Source organism: Gossypium hirsutum, chromosome A13, assembly GCF_007990345.1.
Source record: "Gossypium hirsutum isolate 1008001.06 chromosome A13, Gossypium_hirsutum_v2.1, whole genome shotgun sequence".
Classification (NCBI taxonomy): domain Eukaryota; kingdom Viridiplantae; phylum Streptophyta; class Magnoliopsida; order Malvales; family Malvaceae; genus Gossypium; species Gossypium hirsutum.
Genome location: NC_053436.1, coordinates 93,922,422 through 93,932,742, shown reverse-complemented (window position 1 = coordinate 93,932,742; position 10,321 = coordinate 93,922,422). Strand labels below are relative to the sequence as shown.

General features: G+C 31.5%; 1 protein-coding gene across 19 annotated transcripts; it reads left to right on the top strand.

The window, feature by feature from the left end:
- Positions 1-4,585: 4,585 nt before the first annotated feature.
- LOC107895222 (DNA polymerase kappa) lies at positions 4,586-7,364 on the top strand. 19 transcript variants are annotated; one of them, XM_041085291.1, is made up of 8 exons: positions 4,628-5,107; positions 5,193-5,271; positions 5,367-5,537; positions 5,689-5,862; positions 5,945-6,026; positions 6,236-6,336; positions 6,421-6,507; positions 6,994-7,364. In XM_041085291.1, the coding sequence occupies exons 4-8, from the start codon at positions 5,818-5,820 to the stop codon at positions 7,003-7,005; spliced, it is 327 nt and encodes a 108-aa protein (XP_040941225.1). In that variant the 5' UTR covers positions 4,628-5,107; positions 5,193-5,271; positions 5,367-5,537; positions 5,689-5,817; the 3' UTR covers positions 7,006-7,364. The 19 variants fall into 19 exon arrangements, 18 of the variants coding, with proteins under 18 accessions (XP_016675985.1, XP_016675980.1, XP_016675979.1 ...); XM_041085287.1 differs by having other exon boundaries at positions 6,985-7,364; XM_041085293.1 differs by having other exon boundaries at positions 4,630-5,107; positions 5,367-5,591.
- Positions 7,365-10,321: the final 2,957 nt, after the last annotated feature.

Genomic DNA, 10,321 nt, shown 5'->3' with positions numbered 1-10,321 from the left:
TGACGGTCAAGACATAGCTACACGGGCTGCTCACACAAGCTGTCAGGTATCCTCAACACATACCAGACAACCTAACCACCGGTAGAACGTACATGACCAGCACCCGGATCATATAGTCATATACATCACATGGGGTCCTAGTGACATGACACTCGTATCCTATTCTATTCCTAAGGTTCAAACGAGATTCTCTCTCTCTAGTTGGAACTTGTCGAATGTTTTCATCGAATCAATTATAAAATTCATACAATATTAATGCATTAAAAATATGTTCATGATATTGCATTATTTACACATGAACTTACCTCGGTACAGATTATGGCTAACTAATTCGATTTAGTCCACAACCTTGTTCTTTCACCAGTCTAGGTCTGGACTCTGTTTTTCTTAATCTACAATAAAAAATTTAGCTTATTTAATTACCAGATTATTCAAAATCAGTCCAAAAACCATATTTTTGCAAAATTATAATTGTCCTTAAACTTTCACATATTTACAAATTAATCCTTAGGCTCTCAAAATGAAATGCATTCAATTTCTTTTACTCAAGCCTAGCCGACCCACACACATGCTCATATTTGCCCACATTTTTCATCAAATCAATTTTTTACTACACATTTTACAAATTTTACAAATAGGTCCCTTTTAGGTATTTTCATGAAAAATCACCTAGTAAAAGTTGTTTATTACAAATCAAATTTTCATTTTCCACCATTAAACATCAAAATACATGCATGTCACACATGGGTAAATTTTTAAACATAAACCTTATTTCAAAATAATGGTAGAAATGGAAAGATCGGGTGAATACGACTTAAAAAACGTAAAGAGCATTAAAAACGGGGCTAGGATGCACTTACTATCAAGCTTGAAAGTTGAAGAAACCCTAGCTATGTTTTCTTGCAAATTTTGGCTAAGGGAGGAAGAAGATGGACACAACTTTGACTTGTTTTTTCCTTTTTATTATTTTATTTACCAAATTACCAAAATGTCCTTTTAGCCTTTCTTTGAAATTTCATCTCTCAATACCCATTTTTGTCCAATAGCTTAAAAAATGGTCTAATTACCATCTAAGTACCTCTAATTTAAATTCTCATATCAATTGGAACTTCTAATATGTAGAACTCAACTTTTACACTTTTTACAATTTAGTCCTTTTGACTAAACTGAGTGCCCAAACGTCAGAATTTTTGAATGAAATTTTCACGAAACTATTCCATGAAACTGTAGACCATGAAAATATAATAAAAACAAGATTTATTACGTCGGATTCGTGGTCCCGAGACCACTGTTCTGACTAGGCCTAAAATCGGGATATTACATAAAGTGTAAGACCATAGCTCAGGTATGGTAACAAATAAAGTCCATCAAGACGTTAAACATGGGGTTATAATGTGTAAGACCGCAGCTTGGCTATGACAACCAATAAAGTTCGCCAAGACGTTAAACATGGGGTTACAAGGTGTAAGACCAACTCGACTATGGCGTCAGGTAAAGTCCGCCAAAAAGGTTGGGCTAGGGAGATAACAGGACAAGGTAAGGAAGATAGAAGTATGACCCACTTGGAGAGTAACATGAACAGACGAGTACAACACATTTGAGGACTCGGGTAAATGGGATAGCCCAAGGATCCACCAAATTAAAAAGATGAAAAAAAAAGTAAGTAGGAACATCTAAGAATACAGGTAAGCTATTGACAAGGGATAACTATGTAGAGATATGAGTCTATTAATTTTAGCAAGTAAACCAAAATTGAGGGTGATAGTGAAATGATCAAGTAGAACCTAAGTTTAAGGGTCCGCGAGTAAAGGTTAGCCAGTAACAGAACAGATCACAAGGGTTAATAGAAGAAGAGGGCCTTCAAGGGCTACCTTGGACGGGCAGTCCGTTGGGAAGTAATGGAGGATATGGCTCGTTAAGAACTATGTATTAATTTAAATTTCTAGAAGATTGAAACAAGGTGAACTAGCAACTTAGGGCAAGTTGTAAAGTATGAATCTGCTAGGGTGATGGGGCTTCTAATCGATTAGCTTATCATCATGTTTAAAACGGTGAGTTGGATTAGAATGAGTGTTAAAGCGAAAAAAATCTCAAGGTTAATCTAGTATGGGATGAATGGATCAGGGTAAGGATTTGAATTTAAAAAATAAGTGAAAGTTAGCCAGTAATAGGCAACGAACCTTATGCCCAAGGAATCTGACATGAGACAGAATTAGGAAAGAACCATAGCGGACCATTTCCGTAAAGGTCACATTCACATCTAAGATAGAGACTAAGTCCGCTAGTGATGAACGATAGAAAAAGGGCAAGGTAAAGACTATGTCAGTGAAATCTGCGAAAGGCCAAAGATAAATAAGGAGTTGAAATCTCTGCTTTAAAATTTTGTTTCTTGAAGACTTTGAATTATTTCCGTTACATTGGTTTTACAGAATCTCACTAAGTTCATTTGAACTTATGAATTTATTGCTTATTTGTAGGATATAGGTTTGACTTGAGGATCATGTGGAAAGACCAAGTTAGACACCTCCAATTTATGGGATAGGCATGGATGTCGTTCATGTATATAGAGGGCCTCCCTTAGAGGCCATGCCTCGAGGGTTAAGTCGAGGAAAATAAATTTAAAGTTTAAATTTAGAATTGTAAATACTGCCAAGATTATAGGGTAGTAACTTTTAGAAGATATGTTTCTTAATATATTTTAATGTGTAATTTGAACGTTTAAGAAAGTGAGGAGATTCAAATCCGAAATATCATCAAGTTATTCAGTTTTTTGTATCATCCAGCACCTGAACCTGGTGATCGGGTCGGGTATAGGGTGTTACAAACTTGCTCTTTAACGACAAGATATTTTAATTCCATATGATTTGCACATTAGAATATTTGTCAGTCTTCAAGAAAATTATTATTGTGAAATTATCACGATAAATTTTCAATGGCTTGGTAATGGTAACTACCCTATGTCTGAAAATAAAATTCCACAACCATAATGCATGAATTGTAGCCTCAAAACATTCCACTGATTTCACTTTCATCATAAATGATGCAATGACAGATTGCTTAACACTTTCCCAAGATATGGCTCTATCAACTAGATAAATAAATAGCAAAAAGTGCATCTCCAACTGTTAAGATAACTAGTAAAATATGAACCCAAATATCAAATCACTTTCAACCACTACAGGAAAATAGGGCTTTAGCGGCGTTTTTAGTGGCGTTTGAACAAAAAACGCCACAAATATTATACATTAACGGCGTTTGCAATAAAACGCCGTAAAAAAACCGAGCAATAGCGGCGTTTTTTATCCAAACGCCACTAAAAACTGAGCAATAGCGGCGTTTTTGGCCCAAATGCCGGTAAAAATTGAGCAATAGCGGCGCTTTTAGAAAAACGCCGCTATAGGTCGAGGTTTTAGCGGCGCTTTTGGAAAAACGCCGCAAAAAAAGTAATTTAGTTTATGGGTTATGGTTTAGTGTTTAGGGCCTATAGTTTAGGATTTAGGGTTTGGGGTTTAGAATTTAGAGGTAAATATGGTAAACTACTTAACTTGTGTATCTTGGATTTTTTTTATAATATAAATCTAAATAAGATAAATATAATATTCAATATAAAAATATATTGATGTATTTATTTTTTAAAATGTGTATGATTAAATCAAAATTAAAGTTTCAATTATACATTTAAACCACAATTAGAATTTCACATCTACAATTACACATTAAATCGAAATTCATATATAATTATGATATGTATCTCTATCAAAATTTAGGTGTATACATATAATTAAATATCTAATTATGGTTTAAGAGTTGGGGTTAAGGGTTTATGGTTTATGTTTTATGGTTTAGAGTTTAGGGGATAGGGGTTATGATATAATGTTTATTATTTTGGGGTTTAAAATTTATGATTTAAGATTTAAGGTTTAATGTCCATGGTTTAAGAGTTTAGGGTTTATGATATAATGTTTATTATTTTTGGTTTAGAGTTTGTGGTTTTTTGTTTTACAGTTAGGATCGTAGTACTGTTCATGGATTTAGGGGTTAGGCTATTAAGGTTTAAGAGTTAGGATTTTTTATAAGATAACAAAAAATCAAATTATTTTTAGGATTAGGTAAGTAATAAGATTCCTTTTTAATTACTTTTATCCCTTGTAATATATATATTTAGGGTTTAGGATATAGGTTTATAGTTTGGGGTTTAAGTTTAGGGTTTACTGTTGGAAAATTGAAGCAACATTTGGATTTTATTGAAAAAAAATTTAAAAGTAAAAATATAGAAAAACACATGTTAAAAATGAAAATATTGATATAACTGTAAAGAGACAATATTAATTTTAAAATATTGAATTAATTATCGTTATAGGTTAGGGTTTACGGTTTAAAGTATATGATTAAGGGTTTAAGATTTATAAGTTACTATTTTAAAGTTTATGGATTGTGGTTTAAGGGTTGGGGTTTAAATATTAGATTTAAAAAAATATTGATAAATAAATAAAAATATTGATAACAAAAAAATACAAAAATAAAAATAAAATATAAAATAAAAATTAATGCGTTTTTATGAAAAATGTCGCAAAAAAAAAGTAATAGCGGGGTTTTTATAAAATCATTTTAATTAAAAAAATGCGCCTTTTTATCCCCAACTTCCCTCTCCCCTGAAACCCCTAATTTTTCTCCCTAACATGGTATCCTCAAAACACCCTTTCTCTCTGCTGCTTTTGCTACTTTAAGCTCCTCTTCTTCTCAATCACCCTCATCAACAGCAGTAACTCTAGAAGAAAAGCAAATGGAGAGTGAGATTATCTTTGTTGCTCGTTCTTCCGTATTTGCTGCTTTTTTACTCCCTTCATCGGACTCTCTCTCGTTTTATTTTATTTTATTTTTTTATCTTCAAGCTATTTATATAAGAAATATCGAACCCGATAAAAGAAGAAGAAGAAGAAGTTAGAACGAGTAGCCATGGAATCGTTGAGTGAGCTTGATAGGAACGAGCAGCCATGGAATCGTCGAGTGAGCTTGATAGGCTGCTCTTTTTCGAGCAAGCTCGTAAAATTTTCGAAGCTACTTATGCTTCCAATCCTTTCGATGCCGACGTTGGCTTCATCATTCTGTTGATCTGTTTTTCTCTTCTTCTTCTTCATCTTTTTTTTTCAATTAAAATTGATTTTTGGCTAATTTATATTTATTGTTTGCAGAACTTAACAAGATGGGCTGGAGCTTTACTTGAGTTGTCTCAGTTTCAAAGCGTTCCAGATTCACAGAAAATGATTCAAGGTTCTCATAATATATATGCACATAATAAATTTAATTTCATTCATTAGTAATTCAAATATTAATTTTCTTGGTTACTAAAAATTAATTGTGAATAGATGCTATTTCAAAGCTAGAGGAGGCTTTGTCGATTAACCCTAAGAAGCATGATGCTTTATGGTGTTTGGGAAATGCTCAGACTTCTTTTGCATTTTTGACTAACAAGGAAAGATGAGGCCAGGCCTTACTTCGAAAAGGCAGCTCAATATTTCTAGCAAGTAGTTGATGAGGTTTTTTTCTGTAGTTTTGTTTGGCTAAAGTATCAATTACTGCATTATCAAAAGGTTCTTTAATACCGCTTTATACGAATTGCAAAAGTCGAAATTATGTTTAAGTAAATAAATGATTTGCTATTAATAAATTATTTGCTATTTTTCTTAGGTTGCGGATAAGAGAATTTTAGAGCTCGAATCTACACGTGACCTTTCTAGGATTTGGTTACATGTAGATATCGATGCTTTTTATGCGGCTGTTGAAACTTTGAGTAATCCTTTGTTGAAGGGTAAACCGATGGCTGTTAGTAGTATGTCTATGATTTCCACTGCTAATTATGAGGTTTGAATCGCTTCACACAATTAAATTGGTGAAAACTGATTTGTTTCTGTAAAAATTACTCTTACTTTCATTCACTCTGTAGGCTCGCAAATTTGGCGTTTGTGCTGCCATGACTGGGTTCATTGCGCTTAAATTATGTCCAGACTTGATATTTATTCCCACAGGTTAAACTCCCATTGACTTGGTAAAAATTACTTTTACTTTCATTCACTCTGTAGGCTCGCAAATTTGGCGTTTGTGCTGCCATGACTGGGTTCATTGCGCTTAAATTATGGCCAGACTTGATATTTTGCGATTTTTAAACAGAGTTCTTGATGCAATTTTGGGTTATGGTTTGCTGATCCATTATATTGCATATGTTCCTCTATGATAGTTTTTTGGGACTATGATCCTAATTTCATGGCTGCCAGTTTGGATGAAGCTTACCTTGATATTACTAAGGTTTGCGAAAAAAGAAGCATTACTGGTGCAGAAGTAAGTTTGTACTATCAGTTTGTTTTACCGGCTGCTTAACTGAGGATCTTTTAAGCTGATGCCATCTTTTGTCTTTCTATTTAGAATGCTAAAGAACTCAGATCTAGAGTATATGAAGAGACTGGTTTGACATGTAGTGCTGGAGTGGCTCCAAATCGCTTACTTGCTAAGGTTCTATTTTCTGTTCTTGGCACATAATTGCAGTTGAGAAGGTGCATCTGCAATTGTCATCACTATGAATTTAGCTATTGTAGCATTGTCAAATCAAAATTTGAATATTGCATTTTATGCAGAAATTCTACAATTTTCCATAGGATGTTATTTCTTCAAATTGATGAAGTCAGTAGTGATGTTGGACGAAAATGTGACAACTCTTTTGTTGATTAACAATACTTTGTTCTTGACTGTTAACTTGTTTGGATTATGTTTACCAGATTTAGTTTTACAGAATATAGAATATTTCAAATTCAGTTTGCCTGTCAGTTTCTGTGTGTAGTCAAATCATCAAAAGCAAAGAAATCACAGTGGACATTTCATTTTATGTTATTGTTAGAAGATCGAAGAGGAACTACTATAGCTTGTACAGCCATGATTATTATGTTGAATACCATGATTGGGTAAGGTATTTTGCTTAATATTTTGTGATAGGCATTGCAGAGTGGAAGCTGATGTGGGTGATTGGTGCTGCATATACAAGAGAGTTTAGCAGGTTTCTTCAAGTATTAATGCTGATTATATTCTTGGTCTAGTTGAAGCAGCCATTAGTTAACAATGGCAAGCCATCTTTGTTTCTTCTAAAGCCATGCCAATTTCCTTTTTCTTATCAATATTTTTTGTTAACCCTTTTGGGGTACCCTTTTTTTGGCTATTCTAGGATATAGTTTCCCAGATGATACTTGCTTTATTTATCCTTGTTTTATTGTTGCTAAATGTTCTATATTGTAGCTATTACAATTTAGTACAATCTCAACTAGTTTAAGGGACATCTTTTATAATGCATTGATAAGGAAAATTTTTGGTGTGTTAAATTTTCTATGTGTTCAATATCTTAATATAATTGTTAATAAAAAATTTCAAAAAAGAAAAAATGTTGAATAGGATAAAATATTACAGTAAGATAGTATCTTGTTCAATTATTACATCTATTATATTATCATCTTTAAATGTACACATTGAGTCAGCTTTAAATATATATATTTAGTTTTAAAGTTAAAATTTTAATAGAAAATTTAATTTAATTAATATTTTTTATTTACCCTTAAAAGTATATAGTTTAAAGTTTCAAAAATAAAATATAATATAAAAATAAATATTATTTAATAAAAATATATTTTTTAAAGGTTATATTCTTTAGCGGCGTTTGTGAGAAAAGCGCCGTTAAAGGTTTATTCTATAGCGGCGTTTGTAAAAAAGCGTTGCTAAAGGTCATAGTTTTTAGCGGCGTTTGTGAAAAAGGTGCCGCTAAAGGTCATAGTCTTTAGTGGCATTTTCGGGAAAAGCGCCGCTAAAGCGTTTTCTTAAATAAACGCCGCTATTGCAGCATTTGTGAAAACGCCGCTAAAAGCAAAAAAAAATGCCGCTAAAAGTCTATTCTCCTGTAGTGAACCAATTGGATCTTTTATACATGAGTATGTAAATCTTTATCACATAAAGAACTCTGAAGGCTAGGAGTTTTGAGAAACATGTATAAGGTATAAGAATGCGAAACATGACTCATCTACTTCACCAATGCAAGTTGGAGATTGTTAAGATTTAGTGCCCTAAGTGTAGTATATTCATCAATTTATACTCATAATTTTTAAAACAAATTGGTTTAAATAAAATTTCATTATACATTAATATCATTTGTATATGTCCTCAACTATTTTTGCTTGCTAAGCAAAATATAAGAAAATATTGGCTCATTGATTATCTAATGTTTAACTAATATTAATGTAACAATCTATTTTTTAGTGGTGTTGAAAATGGTGGTTTTGGAACCCCATTTCCAACGAGTGAGTATATAATTATTATATTTAATATTTACGAGGTTAGTGTAAAGTTTAATTAAAGTTTGGTCCATTTAATTTTTTCAATTGGATAGTTAATTAAGGTACAATGATTAAATTGTAAAAGTGGTAACTAAGGATTTTTAATTAATCAAAGGACTGATTGAGTAATTATACCCTTCCAAATGTGCCAAACTGTGGTGGATGAGCTAGAATCCATAAATTTTGATTAATCATGTGTATGCTTTATTAATTAAAAATTAATAAAATTAGTTTTGATTAATTAGTTAATAATCAAGTATAAAAGACAAATTAAATGAAACAAAAGTCATTTTATTTTCTTCTCTTCATCTTTCTCCACCGAAATCACCATGGATGATAAGTTATCAAGGTATGAACATTTGATTCTTAAATTTCTATGGTAATTTCAAGTCCCTTTCTTATAACATTTATGTTTTTAGGTCTCGAGAGCTTGATTTAGCTAGCCTATGTATAAATTTGCAAAAATTTTGAAGTGTTAAAAAGTTGCTTGAAGAAATTTGTACTAAATTGTTAGATTTTAAACTTAAAAGTGAAAAAGGACTAATTTGTAAAGTATAATTGCTAGTTTTTGAATATAGAAACTAAAGTGTGTAAATTTCAAAATTGATGTTAAATTTCTATAAATATAGATAATAGAGAACTGTAGAACGATGAAATTTAGACTGGTTTCAAAATCAAAGCTTAAATTTGAAAGTTATGACAATTTCAATTTTAGAGACTAAATTGCATAAAATGCAAAATTTTAGAGGCATTTGGAAGATGAAATTGAATTGGCATATTCATATAATAAGATGATATAAAGTATTTAGAATTTATAAATTGAAATGAATTGTTGCATAGATTGAGAATCGAACCAAACCGAAGACAATTGGGGAAAAGACAAAATTATTGATTAGTTCTTGAGATTCAACTTGTTTGTTGATTTAATCAGGTAAGTTCATATGGCGCAGTTATATGTAATTGTAATGTATATTTTTTTAAATTATGAATTTGTTTATGTGTAAATGTAATTTAAATTGTTCACGTTTTGGTACAAAAAGGTGAGATATGGACTAAATTGTAAAGAAATGGTTATATGTGTTAAATGTGCCCGAGCGAACATATTAAAGGATATGATATGATTGAAATGCCAATAGGGTTATTTGAGTTCTTGTACAGGTTCAGCACTTCGGTGCTTTCTGCTTATCGCTTTTGTGTTCTCTATTGAGCACTACGATGTTTTCTAGTGTGGTGTAGTTGCCCGTGTATCCGAATCTATGTATTATATTTCATCAGGCTAATTGATTAATGAAAAAGAAAAATAACAATGAAATATTACGAGTTTAATGTTCAAATTGTTATATGATGATTAGATAATGCAAATGGTATCGAATTGTGGATTCTATGTGTATGATATTAAATTGAATAACATATTAAATGTTGAATTAATTATATGATTCGGTTATATGATGAACTTACCTTATTGTTGTAAAATGTTATGTCATGTAAATTGTGTCAAGTTAGTTAGTTTAATACATTTAATTGTAAATCGAGCTAAGTTTGTTGTTTTAACACCTATGAACTTACTAAGCATTTGAATTGTTTACCTAGTTGTTTTTCCTTTTTTGTAGATTGTCGATTTGTAGGACGCGCCGATCGAATTACATCAAAGCTCACACTATCATGCTATTGACTCCATAGACTTTTGGTCATTTTAATCTCGGTTATGTGGCATGTAGATAGGTGTTATATATATGAGTTTTCTTGAAAATGATAGTTAGGTTTGAATCTTGGCTAATGGTTGAATTTGAGAAATTTAATGTTCATATTTATATGTATGTGTGTTTGGTAATATGTTAAGTTATAAATGTGGTACATGTCTGACACATTGCTTGATGAATTGATATGGTATATGAGGGTATGGAATAGCTTAAAAGCATGATAAAATAAGTTGAATTTGATCAAGTTGGATTGAT

What these genes read in the sequence shown, in the direction of transcription:
- LOC107895222 (XM_016820491.2), top strand. Translation starts at nt 5,818, where the DNA reads ATGGCTGTTAGTAGTATGTCTATGATTTCCACTGCTAATTATGAG. An exon ending in CTTGATATTTATTCCCACAG is followed by an intron (nt 6,027 to 6,235) that starts GTTAAACTCCCA and finishes CCTCTATGATAG; the next exon opens with TTTTTTGGGACTATGATCCT. An exon ending in GAAGCATTACTGGTGCAGAA is followed by an intron (nt 6,337 to 6,420) that starts GTAAGTTTGTAC and finishes CTTTCTATTTAG; the next exon opens with AATGCTAAAGAACTCAGATC.